This window comes from Castor canadensis, chromosome 6 (assembly GCF_047511655.1).
Source record: "Castor canadensis chromosome 6, mCasCan1.hap1v2, whole genome shotgun sequence".
Classification (NCBI taxonomy): Eukaryota; Metazoa; Chordata; class Mammalia; order Rodentia; family Castoridae; genus Castor; species Castor canadensis.
The window spans coordinates 16,783,359-16,805,462 of NC_133391.1; the positions used below are offsets into that span (position 1 = coordinate 16,783,359).

Here is a 22,104-nt window from a genome sequence, read left to right on the forward strand (position 1 = left end):
AAAAAAATTTAAAGTCTACACACCAGGAGTACAAAATGATGCCATGTGTGACAAAAACCCAAAATCAGACCTGGGTAAAGTGTGTTTGTAAAGGTTGTAAGACACATGGAATGCATCAACTGCAAACTGTGACCATTTGAAGAGAGGATGAAAGATGCATGAAGGAAGGAGGATGTCATGTGACAGTTTTTAACGGATATAAACGGGGTAGTAAATGAAGCTACAGAGATCAAGCTGTAAATCTGCAAAAGAAATGTCGCCTTTGAAAATTTCTCCACCTTGTCAAGGTTATGAAAGGGAAGGGAAAAGAGTTCTTTGGGCTTGCTAGGAGAATGCCGGTGAGGGACTGAGTGGTTTAGAAAAGGTGGCTGCCTCTCACCTACAGCACCACTCCCATGAGAGGGGTGCCAACAGGGTCCTCACAGAGTGGGCCATCCACTGCACTCAGAGAGCACCACAGAGTGATGCATGACTCCTGCCCAGGAAATTCAGAAGCAAAAGGACTGGATAGTTGCTTCAGGAGCCCCGGCCAGTCTCTCCAAAGTGAAGAACTCAGGAGTGTGCCCTCAATGGACGACGATGAGGTTGGATCCTGACCCACGGACAACTCAAGATAACAGGCAAAGGAAGGCAGAGGTTCAGGGAAAGGAGGGAGTGAGGGACCATCAGAACTACGCTTCTCAGGGTATGTTTTGCTCAAAACAAGGTACAGCCAGGAGACAGCTATGGAAAATGTCTCCAAAGAAACCATGAAATGCTTCGTGAAAATAGTCAACCTTACCAAGTCATCTCATTACAGTGGCCATCAGAACAGAACTTTCCTGCCTCCCTTATCCACTCTACAAACTAAACATCCACAGCAGCAGATGACAAGCAGCTCAGAAAGCAAATAACAGAGGGAAAGTTTCACCTTGGAATTAAACTGGAAACGATGTTACAAAGGACTATCTCCTCACTGAATTCTTTCATTTGAATTTGGGTAGGATTTACCATTGATTTTCTCTTATGTGCCAACTTTTACTTCTTTGTTGTTCCAAGGCTATGGACTTGACTTATTTTTTACTTGACAGAATTCCCATTTTCCAAAGTTCACACGTACATTGAGACTTTATATTTTTATATTATAATATATGTTGTTTTAGTTTTAGATCTCTGAACTATGTAAAAATCCTGCTGCCTGCACAATCTCACACTCCTTTAATCACTGAAACAATCATGATCTGGACCAGTATTTCCTGGCCTCCTAGGCCCCACCATGCTCATCCCAACACCACAGGCCAGGTGGCCAGCGCCAGGGCCAATGCCACCCACTCTACACACAAAGGAAGCAAACTTACAGCACAGCTCCTCTTAAAACCGTAATTAATAAGTCCTAGCATGCTGGTCATCCTCACATAGCCCTGAATGAAATCACTCAGACCACCTACCCTCTCCTCATCCTTACCCTAAAATCTGCTCATCCCCCTTGAGCCTATTTTCACAGTGCTGAGAGGGAAGAAACTGACAATGCTCACATAAGTATAGCAAAAATAAATAAAGAACTGGATAATAAAACTTTCCAGAGGAGCTAGAGAAATTAAACTGTCTTATTGTCAGCTCAGATGGGCCACACTGCAATGGACCACTAAAGGTCACCCAAAAGCAGGATCCAATTCAGTACTTCCCCAAATGCTGGTACCTTTTCTTTCTTCATGTGATTCATAATCTTGCCAAGATCTTCAACATCAACAACAGAACTGGGCCTCTCGGAGTTGTCACCACCAAGCTCCTCCTCACTGGTGCTCCCGCAGGGCTCTTCCTCCTGGAAAGCAAAGGCTTAGAAATAAGTGTTCTGAGCAGCAAAGAAATTGTCTTGCACTCCTCCCACACAGAGAGCTCACAATCCTAAGATCTTTAATTGAAAAGGCATGCCATGTTAGATTTTTGTTTCTTGGGGGTTTTTTACCCTGTATTTTTTTGGTGTTGGTAGTGGGGTTTGAACTCAGGGCCTCACGCTTGCTAGGCAGGCACTCTACCACTTGAGCCACTCCACCAGTCCATGTTAGTCTTTGCACTTAACTAATCACCGTGCAAGGGCCTCACAAATGAAAACAACTAACACTCTCCTGAACTCCCACTGGCAATGGTGTGAACAGCGCTCAGGGAAGAAGGCATGCTGAGCAGGAAGAGAGGGAAGAGATAGATTGGGGTGTGGCTCAGTGATGGAGTGCTTGCCTCACATATGAGGCCCCAGTTTCCATCCCCAGAACGGCAAAGAAAGAAAGAAAGACAGAAAGAGAAGAGGAAACGTGACGTCATATGAAAAAGCATGTGTTGAGCCCAGCACATAAGAGTTCTCCCAATATTCACTCACTTCATCTGCAATACTTAAAATGTAGCTGTATCCAGCACCATTTCACAGATGAGGAAATTAGGGGCAGAAAAGTTACAAAACCATAGCTAGTCAGTAAATGGCAGGGCAGGCCTAGTCCACACCTCCACATCCTTTCACCAGTGAGAAGCTAAGGCAGAAGCAAAGGATAGCTGGATTTTTAAGAAATGAAGTAGTTTTTTTAAACAGAAAATTTCAGTGATTCAGGGTCATGTTAAAGTTAAAAGAAACAAGAGGTCACTAACCTTCCTTCCTGAGTGCCAACACAGCCCAGAGTCCAGCAGAGAGACACAATGACATCAGAGGGTGAGCAGCAAAATAAAAGCACTCAATACGAAATAAAACAGTTCCTCCTCAAGGTTACTCCCTATCTTTTCCCAGGTGACATTACTACCTGGACCACGCCTGACCTGACAGATGTGGGCCCATTTGGTATACCTTTTGTCAATATACAGGTAGTCTTCTTTGCCTTGTTTTTAAGATATCAAAATATAGCCATGTGCCACAAAAGGACACTGTGGTCAATGATGGACCACAGACACGATGACTGTCCCATGAGAATGCATTTTCTGGAGGTGCCATCTCAGACTGGATAAGGACACTCAGTGGTGTGTGTACAACAAGGACATGTCCCAGAACCTACCCTGGCTGTGAGAGCAGACCTTGGCTATCACCTGTTTTGGAATCAGGTGTATGGAGGTGTTCTTCAACTCAGCCCAGTTCAACAGAAAAATGTCTTGCAGCCAACCCCCGCCTCTCATCTCCCAGTTCTTGCTCAGCTCCCAAGAACACCAGAAAGCCACTTGAGCATGCTTCCTAACGACATTAGCTCTTCCACGCCAGTGTTCCCAACCAGTGTGTACAAGTCTATCAGACTCTCCTAATGCACTTATTTCCTAGAATTATGATAAAAGATCGAGATCTAACAGAGACCAGAGCCAAAAGCTGCACCCCAAAGGCTGCATCCTTTGTGTACAGTTGAAATAAAGTATAAAAACAAGCTGGCACCAGTGGCTCATGCCTGTAATCCTAACTACTTGTGAGGATGAGATCAGGAGATCACAGTTGGAAGCAGCATGGGCAGATAGTTTGTGAGACCCCCATCTCCAAAATAACCAGAGCAAAATGGACTGGAGGCGTGACTCATGCAGTAGAACGCCTGCTTTGCAAGCACGAAGCCCTGAGTTCAAGCCTCAGTCCTGCAAAAAAAAAAAAAAAACTTATAAAAACAAACCTGAAGGAGGAAAGAGTCTGACTTCCACAGCTAATACATCATAGCATTCAAAATGTCCACTTTTCAACAAACAGGAAATACACAGAAAAAGAACACTTACGGTCCGCTCTCAGGGTATGTCAGCAGAAACTGTCTGCTACAGTTTGAATTCTCCCCTCCAAAATTCATTTGTAAAAAAGTTCATCCTTAGCCAACAGGGTTGGGAAGTGTTTAGGCCTCTGTAGTAAGAGCTGTGAAAACAGGTTTGCTCTCTCTCCCCCTTCCGCCATTCGAGGAGCAGCAAGAAGGCCCTCATTAGACACCAGATACCTGCTCCATCTTAGACTCCCTGGCCTCCAGAACTGGAGGAGAATAAACTTCTCTTCTTAGTAAGTTTCCCAGTCTCAAGTACTCTGCTACAGCAACACAGAACAGACTGAGACACTGTCCCTGAGGAAGCAGACGGTGGGCTTCATTAGATAAAGACATAGGTCCATGGTCTTAAAAATGCTCAAAGAGCTAAAAGAAACAGAGGACAAGCTCTCGACAAACAGAGAACACTAACACAGACATGGGAGGGTTCAGAGGAAACATGAAGGAATTCTTGAGCTGAGAAGGACAATCGCTAAAGTGGAGACTCATTGGAAGCTTCAATGAGCAGAGCTGAGCAGACAGGACAATAAGCCGAGGTCAAGATGGCTGCAGAAATGTATCCATCTGAACAAGGAACATAGCCTAGACACCTCAGGAACCACAAGAACACAAGCAGACACATACAGGAGTCCCAGGAGGAATGAGAGTGGAAACACAAAGAATATATGAATAGGCTGAAAACATCCCAAACTTGAAAAAAGACATAAATCTACACATCCAAAAACCTCAGCAAACTCTAAGAAAGAATCAAAATGGCACACCAAAGAAATCACTTCAACTTCAACACAAATGAAGACACCGATGGACAGACTGAGGGACAAAAGATGTAAGACAAACAGAAAACATAGTAAAGTGGCAGAAGTGAAATGAATTAAACTCTCCATTTAAAAGGTGGAACTAGAGTTGAGTGCCAGTGGCGCACACCTGTAATCCTAGCTTTTCAGGAGGCAGAGATCAGGAGGATTGTAGTTCAAAACCAGTCCAGGGAAATAGTTCACAAGACCCTATCTTGAAAATACCCAACACAAAAAAGGACTGGTGGAACGGCTCAAGGTGCAGGTCCTGAGTTGAAGCCCCAGAACCACAAAAAAAAAAAAAAAAAAAAACTCAACACCAAAATAGGGCTGGTAGAGTGGCTCAAGTGGTAGAGCTAGAGCACCTGCTAGGAAGCATGTGGCCCTGAGTTCAAACCCCAGTACCACCAAAAAAAAAAAAAAAAAACAGAAACAGGCATGGGAGGGGGGGATTTATATAGATATAGATAGATATAGACACAGATATAGATATAGATATATACACACATATATATACATGCTATGTGAAAGAAACTCACTTTAGATCCAAAAACCCAAAAAGTTTGAGGAAAAAAAAAAAATTCAAAGCAAATAGTAACCAAAAGAGAGCAGTGACAGCTTGCCTAGAACATACAAGGCCCTGGGTTCATCTGCAACACCAGGAAAAAGAGAAGGAGAAATACATACAAATAAAGGAGGGTGCAATCCCAGCACTTGGGATAAAAGGCAGGAGGATTACAAGTTTGAGGCCAGCTTGAGCTACATAACAAGACCCTGTCTCAAAAAAAGACAAAGACAAAAAAAAAAAAAAGAATGAAAACTAACAAGTGTTGGATGGCATGTGGAGAAACTGGAACCCTCATACACTGCTACTGAAAATGTAAAATGGTACAGCTGCAATGGTAAATTGAGCAGTTCTGCAAAAAGTTAAACACAGAATTACCACATGCTAACAGTTCAACATGTGTGTACCAAAAGAACTGAAAAAGACACTCAAACACTGGTACACCAAAGCTTATAGTAGCATCATCCATTATAGTCAAAAGGTAGAAACAACCAAAATGTCTCTAAGATCAATGGATCAATAAGACACAGTATATCCACACCACAGACTATTACTCAGGCATAAAAAGGGTTGAAGAATGGCCACAGCACACAGAGGAACCTTGAAAACTAAGTGAAAGAAGCCAGATGCAAAAGAATGTATGTTGTATATCAGAACTTATAAATCCACAGAAAGAGAAAGGAAGTTGGGGTTGACCAGTTGGGGAAGGGAGCAGGGAGTGACTACTTTTCTTCCTAGATAGTGACAAGGTTCTGGAATTTGACAGGGGTGGTAGATGTGCAAAACTATGAAAGTACTAAATACCACTGTGCTGCATGCTTTAAAACTGATTTCACATTATATAATTTTACTACAATAAAAAATGGTTTTTAAGTATTAAGAGCTAATAAAGCGAATTTAAACAAAAAGACTGGCTGGAAAGATGAATAAAAACAGAATAGAGGAAGGATTTTCGTTGCTGTTTGTGTTCGTTCAAACATGAGTGGCCCAGAACACACTTGATTATTTACGGGAGAGTGAGCAAAGAGGTTAGTGCTACAGGACAGAGAGACACAACAACAAAGAAACGGAGCCCTGTGTGACAGAGTTCACAGACAGGAAGCAGACACTCTGCCTTCTGAGACAGGAAAGCCGGGGAAGACTTGGAGATGGGTGGAGAGATCATCAGAGCTCCCTCTAATAGCTAAAGATGAGATGGAGAGGAAGGGATGAAGAAGATATGAAACAGACAGCCTGGAGGAAAGGGGAACATGGTGACCTGAATGGTCCTGAGTCTGTGGGGCTAGGGGAAAACGCAGTAGATTTCAACCTGGCTGAGGCCTTGCCAGCGGGTTAGAAAAGAGAATGAGAGACCAGGAACTGAAGGTGTTTATAAAATTCTAGCCCAGCTCAAGGAGGGAAGTGAGTAAGTGACTTCCACTATCTGGTGAAAGGGGAATGAGTCCCAGTGAGATCAACAGAACACTAAAGTTAGGGGTCCCAGAATGAGGTCAAAGGAGGAGTCACAGAAAGGTGAATTTCAGAGTTAACTGTGGAAAGGAAGGACCAAGGTTAGTGACAAAAATGCCTGCTAGAGGTATGGAGGCCAGGGAGATGTCAGTCAGGGAGCTGACAAACCAGGGAGCCAGATAGATAGCTTACGGGGATGCTTAGCCATGAGAATGATGAAAGGTGCAAAGGAGGAGAGATGAGACAGATTTTAAAACTTCTCCTAGATGACATAGGTGACTAGCTAGAGGTGGCAGTGATGGAGCCTGGAGAAATGAGTTTCACAAGCACGAGGTGTCTGAAGAACGATGGAAGAAAAACCTCCAGGGTGCAGGGAAGAAAGAGGAATGTAGGATGACTCGCAGCCTTGGGCTTGAGGGAGAAGTACAATCATGTAGGTCAAAAGGAATGTGATCAATGATAAGGTATGTCCTCGGTGGGGACACATTTGGCTTCTCTGAGCCTCTGTTTCTTAACCTGCGAAGGGTGGTAAAAATCTACCCGAGTCCAGCAATTCAAGAAGAGACAGAAGAAAGCGTCTTGTACAATATGTCTCAACTCCAAGCTGCACTCTGAAACCGTAGCACAGGAGTTTCACATCTGCCTTCTAACCAGAAGCCAATCAAATGCTTTCTCCAAGAGGGAATGAGTGATGGGGGGAGGTGTGCTGTACACCTGTAATCCCAATGCTGGGGAGACTGAGAGAGCATCTTGACTCCCAGGCCAGCTTGTACTACACAAGAAGACATGCCACAAAAGTCAAAAAAAGCCGGGCGCCAATGGCTCACACCTATAATCCTAGCTACTCAGGAGGCAGAGAACAGGAGGATCGAGGTTCAAAGCCAGCCCTGGGCAAATAGTTCACGAGCCCCTATCTCAAAAAAAACTTTCACAAAAAAGGGCTGGTGGAGTGGTTCAAGGTGAAGGCCGAGTTCAAACCCTAGTACCACAAAAAAAAAAAAAAAAAAAAAAAAAGGAAAGAGCGAGGGAGGGAGGGAGGAAGGCTTTCTGAAGGCAGAGGGGAAGAAATGGGAGTACACACATGGGGCCATACCTCCACATCTCTGTGCCGCTGCTCCTCTTGAGGGTGAGGCCCTGGCTCCGTGCCCTCCGAGCCCTGCTGCTTGGACTCGCACTTGCCTTTCTTGCACTTGCCACTGCAAGACTTTTTCTCTCCTTTACGAAGAGCCTGCACCTGGGAGATGAACTTGGTCTCCCAAGCTCGGAAGTCAGCCTCAATGCTGCCGTGCTTGCTTTTGACCACATCACCATCACCCTCCCCTCGAGTGAGCACACGGTGAGCACCGAGCATCCAGAGCCACTTGTCAACGTTTTTGCCAACCTGCAGGAAAAAAGAGATAGATGAGCCAGGCAAGATGGTACACGCCTGTAATCCCAGAGATGAAGATGGGAGGATCGCAGTTCAAGCCAGCCCAGGCAAAAAGTTAGTAAGACCCAGCTCAACCAATAAGCCTGTCATCCCAGCTGTGCAGGAAGCAGAGGTAGGAGGATTACAGTCCAGGCACACCCTGGGCAAAAGCACAAGACACTACCTGAGAAAATAACTAATAACAAAAAGGCCTGGGAGCATGGTCAAGTGGGAGAGCACTTAGCTTGCAAGTGCAAGACTCTGAGTTCAAACCCAGCACCACCAAAAATAAGAAAAAGAGATAGATGAGCTAAACAAACCGGACTGCCTAAATCGAGTGTTTAGACAGCTCTGCAAAGGCCTAACACTACTCTGAGGCTGGTCAGGGGCTGGTGGGGAGGGAGAGGGAACTGCTCACAAACAGTGCTTCCAGCTCGCGAGCGCAAAAGGGCCACATTTTATAGACTGTAATGTTTTCTTCTTTTTCTGAGACATGCTTTGGCAGTGTAGCCTAGACTGGAATTCATAATCCTGATTCAAACTTCCCAATACTGGGATTACAGGCATGTACCACCATAACTTGGCTCGTTTTATTTTTTTAAAGTATAGAGAACAGGCTGCAAAAGAAAACGAATAATGTTGATTGCATTTAGAAAAAAAGACTCATGAAAATAAACAAAAAAAGTAAGGTTTTATAACATGAAGCGAATTTTTTTCCTATTTCCCTCCAAAATTTAATGATTCAAAGAAAATGAGTTCACCTATTTAAGTGTTAGTTTGGACAGTAAAAGTTGTTCAGCAACAGAAAAGGCAGTCTGAGAAAGTCCAAGACTCAGCGATCTCAAGTTCCTCCTGGGGACGGGAGGCTGAACTTGACCACCATGAGTCCACCCCTCAGACACCAGACAACACGAGGCACACTTACAGACACTGTAGGCAACAAAAATTCATTGAGAGCCTGTTGTACACTAAGCTCCACTACATATGTATAGCTATAAAGAATAACACAAGGTGGGAGTGGGAGGTGGTGGGGAAAGGGGTAGGAGGATGAATACAGTGCAAATAATGTATACACATGTATGCAAATGCAAAAATTATACCTGTTGAAACTATTCCAGGGATCAGGTGAGGCAGGATGAAGGAGAGGAGTTGGAGGAGAGTTCAAGTTCCATACATTTGATACATTGTAAGAACCTTTGTAAATGCTACAATGTACCCCCACCCAGCACAATATTTAAAAAAAAGAAAAATAAACAAAAGAATAACACAAGGACTGCAGACATAGCTCAGGTGTCTATCACGCACAAAGCCCTGGGTTCAATCCCCAGCATCACAAGGAAAATAAGAGTACGAGAAAGCCATTAAGAAGCAAGCTTTGGAGGTTATTTCACATAGATTCGTGTGAGGTCCTGCTTTGGTTTTCTAGTTAAAGGAGACTTTATCCCTGTAACTTAACATACACGTACCTTGTTGAAGTGGTTTGAATAGGCAGAATTCCCCAGGCCAAACACTGCATATCTCATGCCTTTCAGGTAGGTTTTGCCAAATCGAAAATCGCTGGCTGCCTCCTCTAGCCATTTGCAAAACCACTCTGCACTCTCAGTTGGTCGGCCATCAGTATATGTGGCAACCAGAAAAGCACACACACTTTTACTAGTGACCTAATGGAGACAAGATTTGTTACAGAAGGTTATTATACAGAAAATATTATAAGAATACTCAAGATATCAACAATCTCAATGAAGAAAACCCTTTACTAATCTCTAAGGACAAAGGGCAATTTCATAAACATTACCCATAAAGAAAAAGCCAGGTGTGATAGCTCATACCTATAATTCCAGCTACTTGGGAGTCAGAGATCAAAAGGACTATGGTTCAAAGCCAGCCCTGGTAAAAGTTAGTGAGACCCCCCCCCACCTCAGCAAGGGCTGGACATTGTGGCACAGGCCACACATCCCAGCTACTCAGGGAAACACAAATAGGAGGATCAAAGTCCAGGCAAGCCAGGACATAAAGTAAGATCCCATCTCAAAAATAACCAACAGAAGCTGGGTGCCAGTAGCTCACCCCTATAATCCTAGCCACTTGTGAGGCTCAGAATGGAGCACTGTTGTTCAAGGTCAGCCCAAGCAAATAGTTCCAGAGATCCCATCTCCAAAATAACCACAGCAAGAACTGGAGGTGTGGCTCAGTCAGTAGAACACCTGCTTTGCAATCACAAAGTCCTGAGCTCAAACCCCAGTCCCACCAAAAAAAAAGAAAAAAGAAAAGAAATAAATGAACACATAAACAAATAAATAAAAAGAGCCCCTGCCTTGCAAGCACAAAGCTCTGGGAAAAAAACAAAAATCCGGCAGGGACACCTTGCACAGAGAAGAAAACCCAGCCTCTCCTCATGCCAGAATCTCTCCTGATAGCCTTCCCCACGCACTCCAAACTATAAATTCCTACCCTGTCTATTCTGTCATATCAGAAATACAAATCTCAGTCAGGAAAAAAATACAGAAAAGTCCCCCATAAAGTTACTTGAGGGCCATGGATGTGGCTCAGTGGTGACTGCTTGCCTAGCAAGCCCAAGGCCTTAAATTCCATCCCTAGCACCACAAAGAAAAAAAAAATAGTAACTTGCAGACATATTGGCATACCTATAATTTGGGAGGTACAGATGGACAGAATTACAGTTCAAGGCCAGCCTGGGCAAAATATGAGCAAGACCCTACCTATATTAACCGATAAAAAGCTGGACATGGTGTCATGGACCTGTCATCCCAGCTGTGGGGGAGGAAGAAATAAGATCATGGTCCAGGCTGGTCCTGGGCAAAAACACAAGACCCTATTGGGAAATTAATGAAAGCAAAAGGGGCTGGGGCCATGGCTTCAATGGTAGAGTGCATGCCTGACAAGGGTGAAGCTGAGTTCAAAGCCCAGTACTACCAAAAAACAAAACAAAAAATTACTTAAAATGTAATGCAATAAAACTTTTAAATGTAAGGAGCTAGGAGGATAGATTAGTGGTAGAACATGTGCTTAGCATTCACAAGGCCTTGAGTTTGATTATCAGCACCAAAAAAAGTTTTAAATAGGCTGGGCACAGTGGTTCAGGCCTATAACCCTTGCTACTCGAGACAGAAGTAGGGAGGATCCCTGTTTAAGGCCAGTCTGGGCAAAATGTTCGTGAGACCCCCATCTCAACCAATAGCTGGGCATAGTGGTTCACACCTGTCATCGGAGGTGCTTACCTGTTATTCCGGATACATGGGGAAACATAAATGGGAGGACACTGGTCCAGGCCAGCCCAGGCATAAAGTGAGACCCCATCTCAAAAACAACCATGAGAGAAAAGGCTGGCAGAGTGCCTCAAGTGGTAGAGCACCTGCCTAGCAAGTGTGAGGCTCTGAGTTCAACCTCAGTACTACCAAAAAAAAGTCCTAAGTATTGTAAATCAACACTTCAACACTATCATCTACTTAGGGAAGTAAAAGACACCCTCAGTCTGCTACCCTAGTATTTGAATCTTCACACTTCTACATCATGAGGTAAAGTGCATACTGATCACACACTCTTATCTATAATTCAGGATCAAAGTTTGCTGTAATTTATCGTAGACTGAAGCCCACTCATCTGTACTATAGAATGTTTTCTTGCAGGGGAGAGAAATAGACAGAGAGTTCACCTAGACATTTGGCCACTAAGAGGGGCTGGCAAACTACAGCCCATGGGGCGAATATGTCTCACTGCTTGTTTTTGAGACAGGTGTTGCCAAGACTGGCCTTGAATCCTGGGCTCAAGCAATTCTCCCACCTCATTAGTACCGCTACACCCAGCTTTTACTGCTTGCTTTTTTCAATGAAGTTTTACTGGAACACATGCATGTGTGTTTGTTTACATACTGTCTATGGCTGTTTTGTGCCTCAATGGTAGCTACATGGCACAAAACTAAAGATCTATTACCTGGCCTTTAAGTACAGGTTAGCTGACCCCAATCTAACTGCTTCTCCATGGCTAGCACAGAACTGCAAGGAGCACTTGCTGTCAGCTTCACAGGCGGTGTTGGCACTGCTGGTTCAGGGCCACACTGGGAACCACTACTATAAGGCAAAGCTTCCTCACTGGGCACAGCTGAAGGAGGGGAACGTGTACCATGTGGAGAAATTCAACCCTCACAGATCCTAAACGATTCACTGAGGTCACACTGCTGAGCAATCTCTCCAGCTGCAGAACCCGTGCTCTGTGCTCTGTGCTCTCGACCCTGTGGCTGGCTTACCCGTGATCCCCACTGCACGGCCCAGGCCCTCCGCCACAACCCTCCCTTGCTTATGAGATTTAAAGTAACAGGGGAGGGAACTCCAAGTCACCCAAGATGGCTGTCCAGCCCTGCCTCCATCCCAGGAGACTCAACACATCAGAGGAACAGGCCCACCCTGTGGACACCTCATTCAACACTTCAGAGTCACACTGAAAACTCAGCTAGCTGAGATAACCATCGTGAAAACTAATTTATTCTGAAGATTCTATTCCTCCCAGACATCAGCAGGTCAATTAAATTTGAGAGGTTTTTTGTTTTTGGTTTAGTTTTTGGTTTTTTGGTATTTTTGAGACAGCATCTCACATAGGCTGATCGCAAGCTCATGATCCTCCTGCCTCTGCCTCCCAAGTGCTGGGATTATAAGAGTATGCCATCACTCCAGGCCCTAAATTTGAGTTTTGATTAAAGTTATAAAAAAAAAAAAAAAAAAAAGACAATCACCAACCTCTTCCACCAGATGATCATCTGGGTCATATTCTTTCAGATTAATAACTGTGACAGGCAAGTCTAGGGAAGTAACTTCTTTGGCAAGAATTGTTGCAAATCCCTGATAAGAAAAAAATAAATATGGTCTTTGATGAGCCAAATAAGCAAAATACAGCCCTCATCTACCTGTTGGCAAGGCAGTACAGTATTCCTATCAGAACCTCTCCAGTGACTCGAAGTCTGAACATTTACCATCATGAACACGGGGATCCTCAAACACCAGTGAAGAGAGCAGTAATTTAGTAGCGTTTTTCTCCATCTAGAAGGACTAAATCCACACTGACTTTTGACCTGCCCACTGCTCTGCTCCACAAGAATCAACATACAGAAGTACAAAAAGAAACAGGGAGGAGGGAGGAGAATGGGAAATGCAAACAGAAGCCAGGTGACAGGCAGGAGAAAGCCCTGGAGGGGAGTTCATGCCTGACAGAAACCCAGAGGGACTTGGGGGGTGGATTTGGGGGTGGGAGGGGGAACCAGCCACAGAAGACAGAGGCAGCAAGGAGCCAATTAGTGACCATCTGTCATTGAAATGAACACACACAAAAGTGCATGCCAGTGCTTCTCCAAACACATGAACCCAATGTTTGGGAAAAGTGAAAACTTCTAAACAGATGTCAGCACCCAGGAAAACACCTTCCTCTTTTTTGCTTGGTAAGCAACATTCGCCCCTTACTGCCAAAACCATTAGCCAAAATGAATGTTAACTAAGCCTCCACCATGCCAGCCTCAGTTCTGGGCAATGTTACACAACAATGAACAAGACAGAGACATCCCTGCCCTCAAGAGGCTCACAGTCTAACAGACAGAATAAACACAGACATGGAAAAACAGAACATATCAAACAGTTTCAGAACTATAGACAAAAATAAACCCAGATAAAGGGAAAAAGCATGGAACTGGGGGTAGGGAAAGAGCTGACAGTTTACATAAGGAAGGGAAGGAGGAGTGTACATTCAAAAGTAAATATTTGGTCTTAGTCACCCAGCACAAAGCTCCTAAAACCCTTGCAACTTACTATCTCCTGTATGCTAATGAGTTAACTCATGGTGGGGTGGGGCTCAGAATGGAGGCTGGCATCAGAAAAAGCAACCCCAGGACTAGATCCTCATCACCAATGACCAATGACATAATCAATCATGACTAGGTAATGACTAGGAAAAACCCTACACAACAGAGTTGAGAGCCCTTCCAGATGGGTAACTCACAGACATGTGTGGAATCACACACATATCTGGTGACATGCACTCTCACACACACACAAGTCACACAAACACACAGTCACACACACACCCCTCCTCCACACTTTGCCCTCTGCATCCTGCCCTTTGAGCTGTTCCTGAGTTGTATTCCTTGTAATAAACTGCGAAGTTCCGTGAATGATTCTGTCAAATTGGTGAGCCTGACAGCAGGCTGCAGTAAACTGAGCCTTGGGACTATCTGTGGACAAAGATCTGCTAACTCCTGATGGCTAACAGTCAAGACTGGAGAGGGGTGTGGAAAAGGACAAGAGTTTGGGTCAGAAACCGACATCAAAGTTAGCAATTTGAGCTAAACCAGACGGAAGTGAGGGAGGAGACATGAAGTTACCCCAGGCAAGGGGACATTTCAGCCCAAAGAGGGAGCATGCTTGGCAATGAGGTAAGAAGGCTGGAGACCGGGACAAGAAGCCAAGAGAGTGAACGAACAGCCACATCAATAGGGCTCTTGGCCACGCCCTGGACCTTGCCTCTTGCTCTGAGTGAGTGAGGGGTTATTGCAGAGTTTGAAGAAGACGGTCACAGGTTTCACCTATGTTTCCAAAGAGTCACTGAATCGAAAGCACACTGGAGTCGGGAGGCCTAAGTAGCACGGAATCAAGAGAGCAGTGGTGAGATGGCTGGGACTGGGGCAGCAGTGGAGGTGGAGGGAAGTAATTGTAAAAGCAGAGCAGACAGGATCTGCAGACAGACTAGATGAAGCAATGCGGGAGGATAAGGCTGCTGTTTATTGAAGTGTTAAGGATTACACGAGCGGGTTTCGGCAGAAGTCAGGAAATTTGAGCATCCTGATTTTGAGAGGCTCAGCAGACATCCATATAAAGATCTAAGTCATGCCTATCTGTTTTCATGTCTATGGTGTCTCTGTACTACATAATCTGAGATTAGAGGCTACAACAAAGATCATATGCCTCATGGAACCTAAAATACACATATAAAATAAGACAGCTGACCCTTTAGAAGTGGCTTGCTAACCTATGATCTGATTAAGTAGAATTTAAAGTCCTAGAAAATATGATCCCACAGAGAATGAGTAAGTACTGAGACTCTCCTAGCTTTAGAGGTCAGGAAGATGACGAGGGCTGGGGGTATAGCTCAGAGACAGAGCACGCGTGTAGGGTCCTGCAGAGCTCCAGCACCAAAATAAAAACTAAGAAATGGTGAAGAGAAACCAGTAAATTTACCACAAAGACTAGCCTTAGAAAAGCAGACAAAGACCCAAGAAAAGGATATAATAAAAGCTAAATGGAGAGTCTTTCAGTAACAAAGGAGTGGTTGTAGCTAATATGCCAAGTAAGATAAAGACAGAAGTAACAGCAATAGGGAGGTCACTGGAGCATGGATGGGTACAGAAGCTAGCTGTTGACTCATGTCAACAGGAATAAAGAAACTGGAGACAGTCAAGCATGGACAAACACTGAAAGAGACTTAGACAGCCCAATCACGCTCCAGAGCATTCAGTGAGAATTTACAAGCAGAGAAAATCCACACCAACTATGAACAGAAAACATGGATCACCAAGAACACAGAACAGGCAAAAAAAGGGAGAAAAACCCATAGCAGAAAAACTGAGAAAACAAGTAAGTCATGATCAGAAAAATGATTTCAAGAAAATATAATCTATTATACCATGAATGATAGTACAGAAACTGAACAAAAAATGAAAAGGAATTTTTACAATTAAAAACATATAAGCTGCACCATCTCTAGCAATAAAGGAAATGCAAATTAAAACCACACTAAGATTCCACCTCACCCCTGTTAGAATAGCCATCATCAGCAACACCACCAACAACAGGTGTTGGCGAGGATGCGGGGAAAAAGGAACCCTCTTACACTGTTGGTGGGAATGTAGACTAGTACAACCACTCTGGAAAAAAATTTGGAGGCTACTTAAAAAGCTGGACATCGATCTACCATTTGATCCAGCAATACCACTCTTGGGGATATACCCAAAAGACTGTTACTCCAGAGGCACCTGCACACCCATGTTTATTGCGGCACTATTCACAATAGCCAAGTTATGGAAACAGCCAAGATGCCCCAGCACTGATGAATGGATTAAGAAAATGTGGTATCTATACACAATGGAATTTTATGCAGCCATGAAGAAGAACGAAATGTTATCATTCGCTGGTAAATGGATGGAATTGGAGAACATCATTCTGAGTGAGGTTAGCCTGGCCCAAAAGACCAAAAATCATATGTTCTCCCTCATATGTGGACATTAGATCAAGGGCAAACACAAGGGGATTGGACTATGAGCACATGATAAAAGCGAGAGCACACAAGGGAGGGGTGAGGATAGGTAAGACACCTAAAAAACTAGCTAGCATTTGTTGCCCTTAATGCAGAGAAACTAAAGCAGATACCTTAAAGCAACTGAGGCCAATAGGAAAAGGGGACCAGGAACTAGAGAAAAGGTTAGATCAAAAAGAATTAACCTAGAAGGTAACACCCACGCACAGGAAATCAATGTGAGTCAACGCCCTGTATAGCTATCCTTATCTCAACCAGCAAAACCCCTTGTTCCTTCCTATTATTGCTTATACTCTCTCTACAACAAAATTAGAGATAAGGGCAAAATAGTTTCTGCTGGGTATTGAGGGGGGGGAGTGGGAGGGGGTGGAGTGGGTGGTAAGGGAGGGGGTGGGGGCAGGGGGGAGAAATGAACCAAGCCTTGTATGCACATATGAATAATAAAAGAAAAATGAAAAAATATATATATAAGCTGAAATAAGACACGCAAAAAAAATTTTGAATGGACATCCAAGACCACAGGATGGAAAAAAGTTCTGAAAAGCTTGAGAGAAGATTTGAGACACAGAAGACCATTCAGAAGGTCCAACATCCAACTAACTAAAGTCTCCGACAGGAAGGACAGAAACAGAAGGGAAAGAAATTCATCCCAGAAATTCAGCAGAATTGACACACACAAATCCTTAAAACAAAAAGGATCCACAACGATGGCTGAAAAGGGATCCAACCTAGCTGCCCACTCACAAAATTTCCAAACACCAGGGACACACATGACCCTAAAAATTACCAGAAAGAAAGAAAGAATAGGACTGGTGGAGTGGCTCAAAGGGTAGAGTGCCTGCATAGCAAGCATGAGGCCCTGAGTTCAAACACTGCAAAGGCGATCAGGTCACCTACGGAGAAACACAGGAATTTGCCTTCTCATCAGGATCACTGGCTCCTGGAAGACTGTGAGATGTCTTCAACATCAAGAAGAAAAGGTTTTGACTCGTCTTGTCTACGTAGCCATATACAAATGAATCAAATGTGAAAGCAGAATGAAGGAATGACCAGGTGGCGCAGCAACCCAACCCCTATCAGCTACCACATGACAGCAGTAGTAACCTGAAGTTTGAAGACTGTGTAAAGAAACAAGTATAAGGATTCTGTAACATTTTCTTACCATTGATAAATCTAGAAACACTAGCAGCTTAAAGTAATAACCAGCAGAGTAACTGAAAACGGAAATAGTCAGGTGCAAGACTTCCGTCTGCAATCTTAGCTACTTGCAAGGGGAAGATCGGGAGAACTGAGGTTGGAGACCCCCATCTCAACCCGTAACTGGGCTCACTGGGATGCCCTGCCACCCCAGGCTACATGAGAGGCTGAGATCAGGAGGACTGTGATTCCTGGCTGACCTAGCCAAAAAGCAAGACCCCATTTTCAAAAATAACCAGTGGCAGAGCACCTGCCTCGCAAGCAGGAAGCCCTGAGTTCAAACGGCGGTACTGCCAAAATGATTAATTAATTAATTAATAGAAATAGTAAAAGAGGCTCTGTGGCGAGTACCTTTCATAATGAACCTTCGGTGTGCCAGGATTTGTTTGATCTTTTGAAAAATTTAAAAACAAGGGCTAGGGATGCAGCTTAATGTTAGAGCACTTGCCTAGTATGTACAAGGCCCTGGGCTCAATCCCCAACACTACAAAAAATAAATAAAATAAAAACATTAAGTACACATAAAGAGGCTCTGAATAAGGTGTTTCATAGCAGCATGGAAAGGACTTTGTTTTGGCTCCTAAGAACCTTTCTGCCTTTCTGCAGGTTTCCTGGCCTTGAGTGCTTACAGTGGAGCTTAAATTCACTGTGGAGAAAAGTACCGAGAACCTAAGAAGTGTAATTCTGCACAACATCCACAAGAGGGCAGCAGCAGCCTCTTCAGGGGTACACACCAACAACAGACCTTGGTGTTTTAGAATTCATTTTCACACTAGCCTGCCTTACTCTTTCCTAGAAAGCACTAAACAGCTGTGTCCCTCACAACAAGGAGGCAGGCAGCGTGTGGACACAATGAAGGAAGGGAGGCAGCTTTCGGCTAGACACTTCAACACTGCAACACTATTACAAACCGAAACACGTTTCCTTACATAGATGTGTGGACTTGTCCAAGTCGCTATTGGCGCCACTCGCTTTTCACTGCCTCTAACCCTCTACCCACAAGCATCAATAATGGACTCAGAAATCTCTCATCCCGCTGAGGCACAGAAAGCTCCAGAACATCTCTTGAAACAGACTAGCGCACACCGCCCGCCATCCCACGAAGAAAAAGGAGGCAAAGGGAACTAAAGAAATCAGAAGGATAAGTCAGTTCAGGGTTAACGGTGTCGCTTCAAGAACGTTCTTAACTGTCAGAAACCAAAGTAGAAGCATCACATGGAGTTCTCACCTTGGCTGTACCAGTCTGGGAGCCATAAAAAATCTTCACCCCAGATACAAAGATCTGCTTCTTCTGGAGGGTGATATAGCCGTTTGTTAGCAAATCCTCAGTTGCTTTTGGAGTAGAATTCTCCTGTGAGTTCTTGGCCTTGAAGATAAATGATCACATCAAGTCTTATCTTTTTCCAACTTCAATAGGGATGAAAATCAGTAGATACAGACATCTTATTTTTAGTCTCACTGGTTAACCTCCCCAAATAGAAACCTCTCAGCAAATAGGTCCTTTAAAGACAGAACCACTTGGCTTAAGACTGTGATCCCTGCTCCCTCCAAGGAAAGCCATACAGTCTTCCCAGCTGTCCAAGGTGGGCGGGTTCCAGGTTCCAGGACTCACACATGCCAATACCAAAACCCAAGGATGCTCAAGTTCTCTTTTTCTTTTTTAAGATAAGGTCTTGCTATGTGGCTAGGTTGCTGTCTCAGCTTCTCAAGTGCTATAAATCCCTTATATAAAATGACACAGTATTTGCATATCCTTTCACACAGTTTAAATCATCTGCTCCTAATACCTCATATAATGTGTTATAAAAATCCTAAAGCCTATATGTGTTCAGTATAGAAGTTTGGGTTCCCTTCCCACCAAGTATTTTTGATCTATGTTTGGCTGAATCCTGCAAAATCCCAGAATATGGAAACCCTACTGTATATACCTTCACTGGTAACATGTTTTAGTAGAACAGTAGGAATTTATTTTCTGATCCTTAATTAGTGGAAAGGAACGAGAAGGCTACTACCCCTTAAAGGTTCAAAACAGTTTCGTTTTTCTTATAAAAGGTTAATTTGCTACTACAAAAATCTTCTCTATCTAACATTATGACCTATTCTCTAAAAACTGAGAGAAAAGATTGTTTTAGTGAGAGAGAGGCGGTGCAGGGTGAACGATTGTAACAGTGGGTCTATACAAGGGGACTTTGGCAGGAAAAGAGAATGCGAGCAAGTAAAAAGTATTGAAATACATTGCACATGTGTATGAAGATAACCTAACACAACGCATTGTAACCTGCTCAAAAACGGGAGCAGGGCGATAGAAAGTCAGTAACAGACGGGGTTGCTCTGACTAAAATACAAAACATATATGTATGAAATACTAAGGGGAAATCCCCTTGAACGATCCTATGCACACTTAACACAATGAAGAACAGGAGGGTGAAACAGGTCCTGTCTTGGGGTGTGTACCAGTGGGAGGGGGGAGGGCAAACAAAGAAGGTGGATGAGAGTGAATATGGTAGATGTACTTTGTATACATGTATAAAAACAGAACGATGAAACCTGCTGAAATTGTTCTAAGAAGGGGAGGGAGGATGAGGGAGAATGATGGAGGGGCTAATCTAATTAAGATACCTTGTAAGCACATATGTAAATGTCGCAATGAAACCCCCTGCACAGCTACCATATGCTAATTTTTTTTTTAAATCTAGAAACCAAACCCAAAAGTGATTTAAAGCCCCATTAGCTTTTCTGTATTTTTCTGAAACCTTGAGAAATCTTTACTCTAAATTCTCTATGAAATCTGATACCTAAAAACTCTCCTATTAAAAACAAAGAAAGACTTACCTGCTTCTTAAAGATAATCTGGAGACAAATCCAAAGGCTGAGGGCAAAAGCAAGCCCTGAATAAATGTAAAACCGGTTTGTCCACCATGAAAATAAGGATGGGGACAGGCCCCACACATCCAACGGAGGACCTAAATTTAAAACAACACATACCTGTAACTTTGCCCAAGGTGACATATACACATACATATGTCCATCCCTGCTTTATTAAACAATTAAAAAAATAAGACTGAGTGTGGCAGCTCACATCTATAATCCCGGATGCCCACGAGGCAGAGATCAGGAGGATCATAGTTTGAGGCCAGCCTAGGCAAAAAGTTAGTGAGCCCCTATCAGTTAGCTGAATATGGTAGTGCATGCCTGTAATCCCATCTACTCCAGAGACCTTAGGTAGAAGGTTCCTGACCTGAGGCAGGCCCCCGCAAAAAAATGCCAGACCCTACCTGATAAATAAGTAAAGCAAAAAAAAAAAAGGGGAAGAATGGGGAGTGTGACTCAAGTGGTAGAGCCTGCCTAGTTCAACTCCACACCACCTCCTCAAAAAAGAATTAAAAACCAACCATTCAATTTAACAATCCAGGTAAGAAATCTTTTTAAACAAACAAAAAAAAATCCTAAAAATAACGTGGTAAATAATGTGATAAGAATTATCATAATGATAGTAATTCAAAAAATAAGAACATAAAATTATAAATTCAGAAGCAAGGTAAGGGAACATAAAGTGAAAAACATTTCATGTGGCCTTACGAGTTCATTTTGGTTTATTACCTAAAATAGCAGCAAAGGGAACTCTTTTTTCCTATTTGTAATTTCTGTCTTTTTTTAGAGGCAGTGTCTCGCCACGCTGCCTGGGCTGCCCTCGAACTCAGGATCCTCCTGCCTCAGACTTCCGAGTCCCGGGATTACAGGTGCGCCCTACCACGCCCGTCCTCGCGCCTCTTTAGGAAGGGATACACATATATGGGATTCATATATACGAAGGGCCTGGCCTCACGTGTTGACCCGGCGAGCAATTTCAAAAGGGAAAGGCTGCAGTTTGGGGTTTGCAGGTGCTACCGAAAGAACCGCAAGTCCCCACGCACGTGGGCCAGGGGGTGAGGGGCAGATTTCTCTTCCTTTCACGGGGCGTGGGAAGAGTCGGCTGCCTTGTAAGCACACCCCCGAGCCTCGAAAGGCACCAGCCGGTCAAAGGCTGGGACTTGTCCCCTCCGCCCCGCCGCGCGGTGACAAGGCCGTAGGACCGAGCTCCGCGGCTGGAAGGAGACCGTTTCGCCCCTCCCGCGCCATGATGACGCCGGCCAGCTAGGGGCTTACCCATTCTCCTCAGCGCCCAAGCCCCGCAGGCTGCAGGGAAACGAGGAACGTGCACGTGGAGGGTCGAGTGGCCGGCGCGGACTCCCGGAGGCAGCCGGACCCGCCCCTCAGTCAGAGCTGTGCCCCGACTCCGCAGACCTGGAGGAAGCCGTGCCACTCACAGAGACACTGGATTGGTCAGAGGGGAAAGGGGCGGGCCCAGAGGGAAGCCCTGAGCTGTGGGAAAGAATTCAGAGAGTCCTTCTCTGATTGGCTTAGGCGAGAGGAAGGCGGGTCCAGAGGAAGCACCGTCCATAACTGTGGGTGAAAATGACGGAGCGCTCCCCATCCTGCTCGGATTGGTTGAGAGGGGAAGGGGGGCGGGCCGAAAGAGAAGCACCGCCTAGAACTCGGGGAAAGGAGGCCAATGCTCTCCCGGTGCTGCTCTGATTGGTTTAGAGGGAAAAGCGGCGGACCAGAGGGAAGCACCACCCAGAGCGCGAAGCGACAAAGAGAGCA

At 44.4% G+C, this 22,104-nt stretch overlaps 1 protein-coding gene across 2 annotated transcripts in view; it reads right to left on the reverse strand.

Annotated features, from left to right (window-relative positions):
• Nucleotides 1–21,786, reverse strand: part of LOC109685928 (S-adenosyl-L-methionine-dependent tRNA 4-demethylwyosine synthase TYW1-like) — a 198,827-nt gene extending 177,041 nt beyond the window's left edge. Inside the window, exons 1-7 of one of the 2 annotated variants that reach the window (XM_074075772.1) lie at nt 21,607–21,784; nt 20,293–20,423; nt 18,689–18,826; nt 12,705–12,806; nt 9,420–9,614; nt 7,639–7,926; nt 1,679–1,801 (exon numbers count right to left, since the gene is read on the reverse strand). In XM_074075772.1, coding sequence (XP_073931873.1) covers nt 1,679–1,801; nt 7,639–7,926; nt 9,420–9,614; nt 12,705–12,806; nt 18,689–18,826; nt 20,293–20,423; nt 21,607–21,610 — 981 coding nt within the window. In that variant the 5' untranslated portion in view covers nt 21,611–21,784. Of the gene's footprint in view, nt 1–1,678; nt 1,802–7,638; nt 7,927–9,419; nt 9,615–12,704; nt 12,807–18,688; nt 18,827–20,292; nt 20,424–21,606 lie in introns of both variants that reach the window. The other variant, XM_074075773.1, reaches the window with a different exon arrangement.
• Between the last annotated feature and the right edge of the window lie 318 nt (nt 21,787–22,104).